Genomic DNA, 13,838 nt, shown 5'->3' on the forward strand with positions numbered 1-13,838 from the left:
CCGCTCCGGCCGGGGGGCGGGGTGGGGACCGGAGACGGGGCCGCTGGGGACGGCGGACACCCTCCCGCGCGCCGGGCCTGGCCGGCGGGGCGGGGGGGCTGGGGGATGAGCCCCCAGCTGGGCGTCGCGGCGTCCGAGCGCACCCCGGAGGCCTCCCCGCGCGGGCAGCAAGTTGTGGGGGCTCCGCCGCGTGGCCGCCGCCTGGTCCCGGGCTTCCGACGGCGCGCGCCTCTTAACAGGTGGCTCCGCCGCTCGGATCCCGCGTGGCGCCCAGGAAATGCCCGGGCGGCCCGTCGGCGGCGGGGACCGGGCGGGGACGCGGGGGGCAGCCGTGGCGCCGAGGCCGCAGGCGGAGTGGAGACCGGACGCTCCAGGGTGACAGCCGCGGCCGCGCCCCGACACTCTCGAGCTGCTCCGGCGACCTGGGGGACGCCCTCCCTGGAGAGCCTCCGCCGCCACGACGTTTTCCCTTCCACTTCTTCCCTTCACCCCCCTCTCTCCATTTGTTTTTCCGTCTCTCTCTCTCCTCCTTTGCCTTCTGGTCCTATTTTTCTCCTCTTTGATGCGCTCAGTGTCGCGGTCTGCGCGGCTGGCTCTAGTGTGCGCGTGGTCTCCGCTTCTGTGTCTCTCCCCACCCGCCCCCCAAAGTATCAGCCCAGCCCGTGGGCTCCTCCGTCCCCGCCACCAGGTGGACCCGGCGCTCGACCCCGCGGCCCACCTCCCGGAGGAAGGCATCCCGCCGCTCGCCCCAGCCCCGAGAGCCGGGGCGCTCCGGCCCTGGCACACAAACCCCCACCCGCCCGCTTCCCCGCCGGAGGGGGTGGGGGCGGGGGAGGACTCTGCTGCGCCGCGGGGTCTCCCGCCCCGGAGCGTCTGGGCCAGGGCCTGCAGAAATGCCTCGTGGTGCGGTTGCACCCCAGGGTACCGGGTTCCTCTCCTTCACCTGGAGCCTGGGGGGCGGGGGGTGGGGAGGACTGGGGCTGGGAAAAGGCCAGCCCTCCTGCCTGCAGCGGAAGGAAGGTGGGCCAGTGCACACATAGCCCGGGGCCTGCGTCCCAGGGCCCTCGCTGCTCCCTGAGGACAGGCAACCACGTTTTCCTGGCTCGTGAGAACTAAAAGTTCCTGCTCAGGCCTTTGATGACACTTTAGAGGCCCCTGCCCCAAATTCTGCATCTCCGTGAATCCAGGGCTTTATTTCTAATGAAAATACGAGCATTGTCTCTAAATGAGTTATAGGTGCCGATGCCAGTGTTCTGTTGTTTGTCAATATTTTGACACATGAAGGATGGATTTTGAGCAAGAAAACCTAATTACAGGTTATAGTGAAGACTTGTGTTTTTTTTTTGCATACCTCACTGATTTGGAGACGTTTGACTGCTTTGAATGGGGTTCTGATGTGGGTGTCCGTATTGTTCACTGTGTTTTGTTTGTTTGTTTCAGTTGCTCTTGGCCCAGTATTCTGTTGTGTTTTTATATTCATTCTCCAGGTTACTTGCCCACTTTTATTTTCCCCCTTATTCTTCTGTTTTACCCCCAGTAAGAGGTTTGTATTCTTCCTCCCCGGACCTGATTTGATTTGTTCATGCCCATTTTTAACCCCAGCCCTGCTTTATCTTTCTATATTTTTATTTTGTTTTTCAGAAGTGAGTCCTTTTCCTGTTTTCTGTGTTTTGCTTAACTCATTTGCATAACCTCAGTTCCACCGTGTTCATTTGGGTTTTCCCCCTCTCCTTTTTCGGTCCAGTTTAGTCTTTACTCTCATCTTGCTTTCTCTTGTCAGTGGTTGCTGGCTTTCAGTCTATTACTTCCTTTTATCCACAATAAATCTGCCCCCCTCTCATTTCCACTTTTACCCATAGTTTTATTTTAACCTTGCTTTTTCCTTCTTTCCTCTGCAGTAGTCACTTGCCCATAGTCTTTCCTACTCTGGCACTTTCCCTGCTGCTTTCTTTCACAAGTAGTTTCCTTTTTCTTTTTTGCCTTTCTCATTATGTTCTAAATGCTCTCTTTTAGTGTTTCTTCTAATAACCTATTTAGTCTACTTTGTTTCTGTCCCCAGGTGGAAATCACATCACTGAATCTAAAGAAGTGAAAAGGGGCTTGTCGATGACCCCTTTCTTTTATTGTCAAGGCTTCTTTTTTCTCTTTCTTTCTTCTTCTTCTTCTTTTTTTAGAGAGAGGTCATGGAGTGGTAAGTTTGGTAACACTGAAGGTCAGGATACCACGTGCTTGGTCTGGGGGTAAAAAATAGCCCATGGTACTGGACATCATGAATTGTGGTCCTATTAGTCACTGATGGACAAGGCCATCTCCTAACAGGCACAGTGATGTGAGTGACCATCAGAGGGACAGTCACCTGAAGTGCTGATTGGCTCGTTGATGAACTAGTGGTTCCACTTTGAACCAATGAGCATGTGTGCTCAGAGGGATGACCATTTAAGCATACTGAGTGGGGGTGGGGGTGGTCATTTATTTGTTGCCCCCTAACAAAAGTGTTATTGCAATTTTCTCAAACCACCTAGTAAAGAAAACTGAAAATAGTCAGAACATGCTTAAATGAGTCAAGTATAGAAGAAGGGGAATAAGTGTCCAGAGCAAATGCAGTGAGAAGATGAAAGGCTTGAAGTGAATCTCGTTTGTCATTAAGGGCCATAAACCATTGAGAAGAGAAATATGTGATTAAAAATAGATTTTTTTCAACGTTCTTATAAAATATCATGAAGAGTGTACTAGTAATTTTCCTTAAAAGGGGTGAATATACCATGGTTTTAAAAGCATGTTTTTCCTCTGCGGGAGGCTTAGAGTTAAAACCCACGTAGATCTTGATATGCAGCCTAAATTTGGCATCAGGAAATGGGAAATTGCATCTTTAAGCAGAGTACAATCAAAAATGAATTACAATAAATCCTATATAATTGCATAGGTCATTCTCTTTAATGAGATTTTATTAACCTGACTGTCAAGCTTTTGAGTCAGGCAGATATTTTATCTTCTTCAACTGATAAAAGTGTCAGCTATAAACCACCATATAAATATTCATAAATCTACACATCTGTGGCAGCCTATCAGCATCATTCTTTTGGACATTAAAAGCATTCTAATTACTTTCTGTCTAGCAGAGCTGAAATGCTGCCTGTTATAGTATGTGCTTGGCAGGCATGATTGCTTTTGTTTGCCATCACAAATAGCAGCATCCTATTTTATATACCGATGGTCCAGAAAATATTCAGGGATTGACTGAGCAGGATGAGTATTAGGGAGCACCATCTGGTTTTGATAGCACCAAGTATATTAACTCATCTGTTAATTTTTGACACATCATTGATTTATTTATTTAGAAAAATTGCATCCTGTTTTGCTGTGTTGATGTTTGCCATTACGGAAAAAAAATAGGGTGACATTTTTTTAAAAAGACATAGTTCATTGATTTAAGACAAGGGTGATGCTTCCAAAGAGGCTTTCATTTTCTAACTTTCTATGCCATGACGTCTTTTCTTAAAAAGAAGGTATATTACTGTTTTAAGGAAATTAATCTATTTTGAACTAGCTGGAAATCCTTTGGGTAGATATACTATATAAATACATAATAGTAAGTCACAAAAATTTTTTTTTTGGCTTCTGCATTTTTAATATTAATAGATTTCACCCTTGGCTGGGCTAAAATCAAAAGGTTACCACTAATCTCAACTACTGTGATCTCCTTCATAGAAACAGAATACTCTTGGGGATATGCTGTGATGGACAAATTCCACCCAAGGCTTTGCTTACAAAGAAGCACATTAAAGTAGGGACCCTGTGTTTGATTGCTGACTTCCTATCTGTCTTATTCACTTACAGATTTAAGATGGATTAAACCACTTAAATTCAGAAAAATTTCTAGAAATGAAAATTTTTAATTAAAAAAATAACCATGGGTTGAGATTCTGGAATCAGATTAGGTGCAATTTGCCCCCTGATATCTCCCAACAGTCTGCACAGTAAAGCAAAATAAGTTAGACAGAAGTGGTCATTGTAGGGTGGTTTGTGACTAACATTTTATGTGTCTATCAGAGAAGTTAGGGATAAAATAAGTAGTTTTAAAGTCCCTTTGTAAACTGATGACTTTGTACTTCTCGGCCATCATCTGAGTGGAGCATTCTGTGACTAGAGGGGAAAAACAGTTTAAAAATTCAAAATACACGTTCACACTCTGCACAATTAAGAATCATGGATCAGTGGCCATTCAAATGCGTGCATATGAAAACAACTTTTCTCCATTTCTTAGCGATAACGGGCATAGCACAACACTTGCATTTCTAATTATATTCTGTCTGGAAAGCTGAAGTATTGCTGGCTGCAGAATGTATTAAGTGGAAAGATTTACTGTTTTCTACCAAGTGTAATAGTAATATTTTTCATCACACTCTTCAATGTATTGATATTAAAACTATTCAAATATTTTAACATACTGAAAAGAGGAGAAATTCCATTTTAACACTTATAGTTGCTGTTTTTGCATATGTCAAGTCTGAGAATGCAGCATTTAAAAAAAACTGCAGGCAAAAACTTATTTATGGTAGCTATTCTCTGATATTCTGAGTGCACTTTAATACATTATCTTCATAATGTAGGGTGTTACATAATGATTTCTTTTTCAGCATATTACGAGTTTATCCTTCAGTTAAGAAAACAAATCATACGTGTCCCTAAGTCAGATTCTTTTCCCTTAAATCTTTACCCTAGTGTGATTTATCAATATGATTAAAACTACTGAGTCTTATTTAGGATAGTGAACAAATACATTGAGCAGTTTTTTTCTGGACAATTCTATTTTAGCCTTCCCTTTCATATTTTGTTCCTTTCATCAAGGTTATGTTAACAGTGTATAGGCTGTAAATCAGTTGGGACTACGCTGATTAAAATGCAAACAGTAAATACAACTTCAGGTCTAGAATGGGATTATAGGATTAAAATGAATGAAAACTGCTAGTGTGCTAGAATTGAAAATTCCCAATCAATATCATCCTTTGATTTTACTAATAAAAGAACAAAAACCCGCAAGTAAAGAAATGAAGAGGCAACATCTTAACCCACCCCAGTTAAATGGTTCAGCTGTTTACTCTCTTGTTTTTGGTCGTAGTGAAGAAATGATACCCAAATATTTGAGGTCTTTCCCCCATTAAGTTTTTATTTAAATTATGGGCTCAATTCTTCACTCCACCTGGCAGGGGGCAGCGCCCCGTCCATTCCAGTGGTTGGTGTGTGGAGATGCTTGCCATGTCTATGTCCCTTTTTCTCCAAGGCAGGAAACAGACCACCTTGGTAGCTTCTTCAGCCAAGTTCCCAGCCCATCAATCCATTCTGGCTTGAAACTATGCCTGGCCTCTGGTTCCTTCTTTAGCCCTCAAACTAATGGTGTAAAACAACAGACCTTTGTCTATTATTTGTGGGATTCAGGACAGGGGTACAAATGCAAGCCCACATATCATAGATCTAAATAATTAAAAGACCTACTCAAGCTAACAAACAAAAGTATGTTCTATCTGCCTACCCTGGCAAAGACACCATCCTCATGACCACGTTTGACTTTCAGCCAGCCCGTGGCCTTCTGTTGCCACCCCCAGCGTCATCTTCCTGTAGCAGGGACCTCCTATGCACACACGTATGGCTGCCCCAGTTCAAACTTCCAAGCTCTGGCGCCATGGTCTGTCTTTGGGAAGATGGCTCAGGGAGGAGACCAGCCCTTGGAGCAGTTTGACCAGGGAATTCCATTCCTCGCTGTGGGGAGAGTGTGGGCTAGAGGGGGAGGATCTAGGCAGGGCCCTCCTGCCCGTGTCCAGGGCAGTACTACTCCTAAGAGTGCGGAAGCACCAAGCCAAGAAGAAAATACTGTGGCCTCCCAGCCTGCTTAGAGGGAGGGGTCTTGCCACCCCCACCCAAGTAAAGCTGAAACTGCTATGAACTGAGATCCTCTGTTTGTATACAGGAGTCCCTCATGCATTCAGTAGATGTTTCTTGAGGTACCATGCCGGCCCTCCGACCCCAGTGCACTCCATCCCCCACTGTGCTCATGGAAAGTAGTCTCTCTTCCTCTCCTGAACCTAAGAGCGCCGGCCTCTGTGTGCTGACTTCTGAGTGTTTCAGGGGGATCTGGGAACGGTAGCATTGTATGGATTTGGGAGATATGAGGGGTGCTTCCTGTATGCCAGGTATATTGAAATAGGAGACGTGGACACCCCCCCCCCCTCCAATTCTCCCAGTACCTTAATTACTTCAGGAAAGAATAGTAAGAAAAAGCACCCTAGCTGGTTTGGCTCAGTGGATAGAGCATCAGCCTGTGGACTGGAGGGTCCTGGGTTTGATTCCGGCAAGGGCATGTACCTGGTTGCAGGTTCGATCCCCGGCCCTGGTCAGGGCACGTGCGGAGGCAACCAGTTCAATGGATGGATGAGTCTCTCTCACATCAAAGTTTCTCTCTCTGTCTCTCCCCCTCCCTTCCACTCTCTGAAAACGAAATCAGTGGAAAATATCCCCAGGTGAGGATTAACAATAAATAAATAAATAAATAAATAAATAAATAAATAAATAAATAAATAAAATTTAAAGAAAAAAGCAAAGTGGAGCATGGAGGTTTCCGAAGGGTGGTTTCATTGGTCATATATCTTGGATTTCTGGAGAAATCAATTTCTAATCACAACTCTTATGGTTCCTTGTTCCCATAGAAGCCCTGGAGGATCTCACCATTTTTCATTTTAAAAGTTGTGGGGGTTTTGTTTACTTGTTTGTTTTCAGGGGAAAAATATAGCTAGTCAACATTTTCAGAGACAGCAAGTAGCTGGTTACACACTATCATAAACAGCAGTTATTGACACCAAAAATCTACAATATTTTGTTGGTTGCCATTATTCGGGAGTGGGGGTCTGGGAGGGAGAGGCTTCCTCATACCACTCCGTAGGCCCTAAAACGTGTGTCTGTTTCTCTCTCTCTCTCTCTCTCTCTCTCTCTCTCTCTCACTCTCTCTCTCTCTCTCTCTCCCTCTCCTTAAAAGTAGCTCATCCATGCTGGGTGGTGGTCAGGAAAGAAGGGACTCTACCTTGTGACATTCATATTTAGGATGAATTTTCCAGGCGTTTAGACTGACAATATTAAGTCACATTTCCACCGTTTCAGGGGTTTTTTTTCCCTTTGTTTTTTTCAGGGCATTGATTGCTTTCTCTTTGCTCTTTGCTTTCGCCGATGAACAGTTAATATGCTTTAGAATTCGTGTATGTGAACTGGCATTCTCATGCCATTTTGGGAGGTGTGGCACCCTGACAGAAGAGGCACTGCTGCTTTTCAGATGACGCTGACAGAGATCAGCCTAAACGTTGGCCTTGACGAGAAATCCGGGTTGGCAGATAAATGAAAAGAAGGAGTAGTGGGCACAGATACTGGATAGCACGGACAGTGTTGCTCTGGGGCTCCTCATGGTGTGCCTGATGGGCCCACTCTTTGTTTTATCTTAGATGTCTAGTGAGCTCTTCAAAAAGACTTATCTTTCTTCTCCATTTGTATCTGGGAGCAACGTACTCTCGGCAGGGATTGTACCAGCTGATTAATAGCAAGGGCGAGAGGGCACTCCAGAAATAGAAGTAATGATTGCTCTAAGCCCTCCTATCAATGAGAAATCGAGTCTGCAGTGGCTGGCTCGATTCATTAGAGTAACGACATTAATGAAGCCATAGGTGCGAGTTCAGACCTGTGCAGGCCAGTTAATGCCACAGGGAGGGGAATCTCTCTTCGGGGACCAAAGCCACACAGTCCAGAGGAAGGCGCTGGGGACAACTCATCAGGCACCCTACCAGCCAGAGCAGCAGGAAGCTGCGCATCTTGTTAAAAGTGCATTCTCCATGCCACCTTGATATGCGATGGTAGAAATGCATATTTCTAACATTTTTTAATGTTAAACTCAAAATTGGGGACTTGGCTTATCTCTTGTCTTTGGCTGCTGGTCTCTAATGTGCCTTTTCCTGTGTTTCAGAGAGTCGCATGATCTTGGATGCCTTTGCCCAGCAGTGCAGCCGAGTTCTTAGCCTCCTCAATTGTGGAGGCAAACTTCTGGACTCCAACCATTCTCAGTCCATGATTTCTTACGTCAAGCAGGAGGGTTCAAGTTACACTGAAAGACAGGACCCGTGTCACGTGGGGAAAGGGGTCCACAGTCAGACTTCAGACAATGTAGACATAGAGATGCAATATATGCAAAGGAAACAACAAACTTCTGCCTTTTTGAGAGTTTTCACTGACTCCCTACAAAATTACCTGCTCTCGGGAAGCTTTCCAACTCCAAACACCTCATCGGTCAGCGAGTACAGCCACCTGACCGACGTGGACCCTCTGTCAACCTCCCCCGTGCATACACTCGGAGGCTGGACCTCCCCGGCAACGTCTGAATCCCATGGTCACCCATCGTCTTCTACGCTGCCCGAAGACGAAGAGGAGGAGGAGGAGGAAGGCTACTGTCCCAGATGCCAAGAGCTGGAGCACGAGGTCATTTCACTGCAACAAGAAAATGAAGAGCTCAGAAGGAAATTAGAGAGCATCCCAGGTACCTTGTCATGTTACTTACAGGACAACTGCAGCTTCCTTCTTTCCATTGTCTCATCTGTGTGTGTATACATGCATGTATATGTTGCTTATTTGTTTGTTTTTGGCCAGCGATGTAGAAGAGTTGGAAAAACAGGTATGCACAGGGTACCCTTAAGCCTGCCTGTGCCAAACAGAAACTTCAGGATGAGCCACTAGCCTTGTCCTGTCTGTGTAAGCAACATAATTTTTGGGTATAGGCCTGAAGGCCATAGTCACATTGAAAGATGCCTCTGTTGATATAAAAGTGATCCCTAAGTGTGGTATAGTGAGATCAGAATAGGCCAAGTACTGTGAGCCTGAGTTTCCTTAAAAAAATGACCCTGTTCCTTTAAAACGCCTTTTGTATTTTTACAGACATTGATATATGTGTTTGATTAATCAGAGATAGAAATTAAAATGAAATGATACCTTCAGAGGGACAGGGCTCGAGTAGTAATGAACAGATGAACTCTTCTAGTCCATTAGTTTCTCACCTTTCCTGTTAAGTTTCAACAGGCAGGGTGTCCTTTTAGCATGCAAACTCCTTCGTACAGTTAATAAGCAGCTGTAAACTAAAAGGAATAGATCGAAGACAGACCAGTAATTAGGCTGATCCCAAACTATTTGTGCCCCTGGCAAAATATGAGGCATTTTCTGTCTCTTAGAGACACTAGATTTGCAGAAAAGTAAAAGTCATCTTTATGGCAAGGTACTGATTGTGCTTATGTATCTGAATTCATGCCTGCATGTCTGTGGCCGACAAAAGATATTAAGCCCTGGCCAGTGTGGCTCAGTTGGTTGGAGTGTTGTCCTGTGCACCCAAAGGTTGCTGGTTTAATTCTCCGTCAGGGTGCCTTCAGTCAGGGTGCATATGGGAGGCAACCAGTTGTTTCTCTCCCCTCTCTCTCCTCTCCCCTCTCTCCCTAAAAAAAAAGAATGTATATATATATGTTTTCTTAAAAGATGTTAAGATTATTAGCTAGAGCAGTATCTTCAAACCTCTTTAATTACACAGCCATTGATAAAAAATTTTGAGCACCAATGTACACATTTATTGGTTAATTAAATAGTACATGTTCTACTATACTAATACGTTATGTTCAAAATAAAGCATACATAATAAACTTAAATCTTTTAAAATCCTCACTTGAGGATATGTTTTATTGGTTGTTTTAGAGGGGGCAGGGAGAGAGAAACATTGATGTGAGATAAAAACATTGATGGTTGCTCCCCATATACACCCCGTCTGGGATGGAACCCACAACCTGGGTAAGGGATCAAACCTGCAACCTGTTAGTGGTACAGGACAATGGAGCCACCCAACCAGAGCTACGTTTAAATTTTTGAAAGCTGATACATAAATAGAAACAGAAGTCACTTTTTTTCCTAACTCGGTGTCTTTGTGCCACTCAATTAGGCGGCTGAATCTAGAAAGGGCATGTTGAAAGAAGTCACCCACTTGTTTATTAGTACACGTGGGAAGCAAAAACAAGTGTGAAGAATTGCCAAATCAGAAATTTATTTCCTTTCTTTTTATTTAAAAGAATTTTCCAAGTAGACCTAAGGTTTGGTTCAGAATATTTTGGAATTAGATTTAATACAGTAATTTTATGGGAGGGAATCAAGAGGTAAAGTAAATCCATTCCCTCTTTTGTGTTTGAGCCTTGGGGTTAGATACAGAGTCACGGTGTCTTCTGCCAGGTTGCCACGCATTCCACCAGGTTGGCACTGACTGCAGGAGAGAGACTGGGTAGAACCTGCAAAACTATAATGGAACCAGAGCACTTCCAAGTCAGAGAGATACGGGTGCAGCTAACACATTGTGGGATTTTACAACTTTCACAGTTCCATAAATGATGGTCGATTAACTATGGGATTTTACCCCCAAAGCGGTATTTCCCATTTTACTCCCCACTCCTTCTCTTTCATTGAGGGAGAAAATCAAGACCAACCAATTGTGATACTTAAATCAGCTATTCAGAACTGTGGGTAAGAGTTCTAGAGTGCAAGGACAGGTGACATAAATGTCCGGGGTATTATTGCCTAATTCCTAATCCTAAATATTTGGCAAACCATCTGTCCTTGGTAAGTTCTATGCAAATAGGGGGTTTCAGCCCACCTCTCATTTCCTGAATCTGTCCCAGATGAAATGTCTATGTTGGGGATAACGCATCACAGACCTGCCACTAATCACTGTCCTTGTCTACTTCCCGGGAAGACAGAAATGCTGCAATTTCTTGACCCCCTCTTGACGCTCAGACATTGAATAACACAGGTTGCTATTAGCTAATTACTATTACTGTAAGCATTTCAGCCCTGTTGATAACCTTGAACTTGAACCAATAGACATTTTACACGGAGAAGAATGGTTGCATTAATAATCTATACTGAAACCCAGCTATAAAGATGAAAATCAGTTTGACTATTATGGATAGAAAAAAATTACTATAAAGCGCAGGAAATAATTTATTTGTGATCACTTTATACATGTCCTCACTACCTGGGGACACCTTAGCGTTGGGCATCAGGTTGAATGTGTCACTTGGAGCTGAAAACTCAACTCAAAAAGGGGCATTATTGCCCTCTTGCCTTCATCTCCAACTTCTGTTTTGGCTAAACAACCAACCGGACTGGTGATCACCCAAGAATCCACTTTTCACTTCATTAGCTATCTGTTTTGAGGGGGGAATCTGTTATTTTTAGATACCCACTTGAAGAAAAGTGCAGCAAGTAGCACTCTGGGTTTGCATGTATCAAGAGTATTTTGCAAGTAGTAACTTTCCAGTGTGATGTGCGATCGATTTTCTCTAATCAGTGTCAGCTTCCCACTGGCCCCGGAAGACCTCTGTTGTCCTGGAGGCCAGTACATTTGCATGGAAAGACCTGGGACTTTCCGCTGGTGGAACCTAGTTACAGCCAAGCAGGATGGATGATTATGAAGGAGATGGTAGCATCCCGCAGTTAGCAGAGGAAATAAGGTTAACAGGGAGATGGGGCACCTGCTCTAGGTCTGAGCCAAGACACTTGCCTCAGCCACTTCTCTGCCTCCCCACAGTCATGCTGGTGAGCAGCACTGAGATTCTTGTTTTGTTGTTGTTGTTCTTATTGTTTTTCCTGAAATAAAGCATTAGTACCTGAGAGCAATTCTTGATGTGAACATTCAAAAGACATGAGCCTATTAGTTTACAGGAAGAAAAGATTGTGCTTGGGTAGCTATGAAAGGGGGAAAGAAAGGTGGTAGATCTTACTAAAAGGAAAGGCAGGGAGAGGTGTTCTTTCCAGCACCACTTGAGAGGGTCTGTGTTACTGTATTATTTGTGAAACATTCAACAAAGTCTTACTGATTATCAGCTACCTGCAAGCAAAGGGCTCTGGGCAATACTCGCTAACTTACTTTCCAAAGTTAACTTGCACATGTAGGCAATTAAATATTTTATCCCAAAGACGCATTAGCACATTTTCTTCTGTGTTAGATGATCACACTAGAAATTAGACAGTCTGTTTAAAAGTTTAAATTTTTTAAAGTAAAGTGAAAACAGGTTAAAAGAAAAAAAGGCACAAAAGGAAAAGATGTTTGGATCAGGAATAGAAAGAGCTGCGAGGTTATTAAAGGAAGGAAAATGGGCCCTAGCCAGTTTGGCTCAATGAATAGAGCATCAGCCTGTGGACCAAAGGTCCTGGGTTCAATTCTGGTAAAGGGCACATACCTTGGTTGCAGGTTCCTCCCCGGCCCGGGCCTTCGATAGGACTCGTGCAGGAGGCACCAATTGAATTGTTTCTCTTACATGAATATTTCTCTGTCTTACCCTCTCACTTTCACTCTCTCTAAAAATCAATGGAAAAATATCCTTGGGTGAGGATTAAAAAATAAATAAATAATAAAGGAAGGAAAATGCTGGGGAAACCTTTCGTGGAGAGGGCGTCAGCTTAGAGTACTGACATTTGTTTAAAAAGCTTACCATCAGCACTAGGTGACAAAAAGTCATAAGAGAGGATGGATATATCATTATTTCATGTAAATTAAGACCCCGGTGAATGTAAGGCACACCAATACTTTGTGTTCCACTAAGAAAGAATGAAAACTCTGCAATAGATTATAATTATCTTCGAACACCAAGTTCAGAGATTTTAAAATATGAAAATACAGGTGTTAGAACCATAAGATATGGTCATTTAAAAATAATTTCCTAAGTAAAATTATTATGATACATTATAGGACAGAAATACTTGTTGATATTTTTAAAGAACTTTCTACTTTTTAAAAAGTACACTTAATATCATCTCAGTTTATCCTCGTAACTCCAGTATTTCCAATTCACAGACAGAGGTGTTGAAACCTGGACAGGTGATCTCTGTGCAGACCTGGGAATGTACTCCAGGCCCCTGCTCCAGATCTAGTTTATTAGCAGCTTCCACCCTCAAAACAGTCGATCTCATTTTCATGGTAGTTATCTTCTCTAAAGTTGCTGTGGGCACTGAACACTGAACCTTTGCTCCTAGGGAAGTGGTTGGCAAACTGTGGCTTGCGAGCCACATGCGGCTCTTTGGCCCCTTGAGTGTAGCCACGAAGTTTCAGTCGCACTGTACGTGCGTGCCCGCACGTGGTATTTTGTGGAAGAGCCACACTCAAGGGGCCGCAGTTTGCCAACCACTGTCCTAGGGCCGTAGTCAGCAAACTGCGGCTCGCGAGCCACATGCAGCTCTTTGGCCCCTTGAGTGTGGCTCTTCCTAAGCCTTAGGAGTACTCTAATTAAGTTAATAACAATGTGCCTACCTATATAGTTTAAGTTTAAAAAATTTGGCTCTCAAAAGAAATTTCAGTCGTCGTACTGTTGATATTTGGCTCTGTTGACTAATGAGTTTGCCGACCACTATCCTAGGGGAAATGCAGAGCTAGGTTCCTGTGAGCCTTTGGTCACAGCATTTTTATCAGCCGGGTAATACCTTATTCTATGTTTGTTTTTGTTTAGAGAGACCTTACTTAATATATAGTGTTGACTGATTAACATCGAACTCACAGCCAGCAGCACTATAACTCGTGCCTGAATGAAACTGATCTGACATAGATCATCTCCGTAAGGCACAGCACAGCCTTCTTGCACTTGGCAACACTAGACGGCACTCAGCTGTGCGTTGGAGCACATTTTAAACTGCGCAATCACCAACAGTAAGCGCAAAAATGTGCATCATGTGGCATCGAAGAGACCGTGAAAAGGACACTTGTTTGTAGTGTGAGAGCTGAAATAAGCGTT

General features: G+C 43.9%; 1 protein-coding gene across 2 annotated transcripts in view; it reads left to right on the plus strand.

The window, feature by feature from the left end:
• BEND4 (BEN domain containing 4) overlaps positions 1–13,838 on the plus strand; it is a 39,755-nt gene that overhangs the window by 757 nt on the left and 25,160 nt on the right. For both annotated transcript variants that reach the window (XM_059672346.1, XM_059672352.1), the window contains exon 2: positions 8,000–8,566. In XM_059672346.1, coding sequence (XP_059528329.1) covers positions 8,000–8,566 — 567 coding nt within the window. The remainder of the gene's footprint in view (positions 1–7,999; positions 8,567–13,838) is intronic.

This window comes from Myotis daubentonii, chromosome 1, assembly GCF_963259705.1.
Source record: "Myotis daubentonii chromosome 1, mMyoDau2.1, whole genome shotgun sequence".
Taxonomy (NCBI): Eukaryota; Metazoa; Chordata; class Mammalia; order Chiroptera; family Vespertilionidae; genus Myotis; species Myotis daubentonii.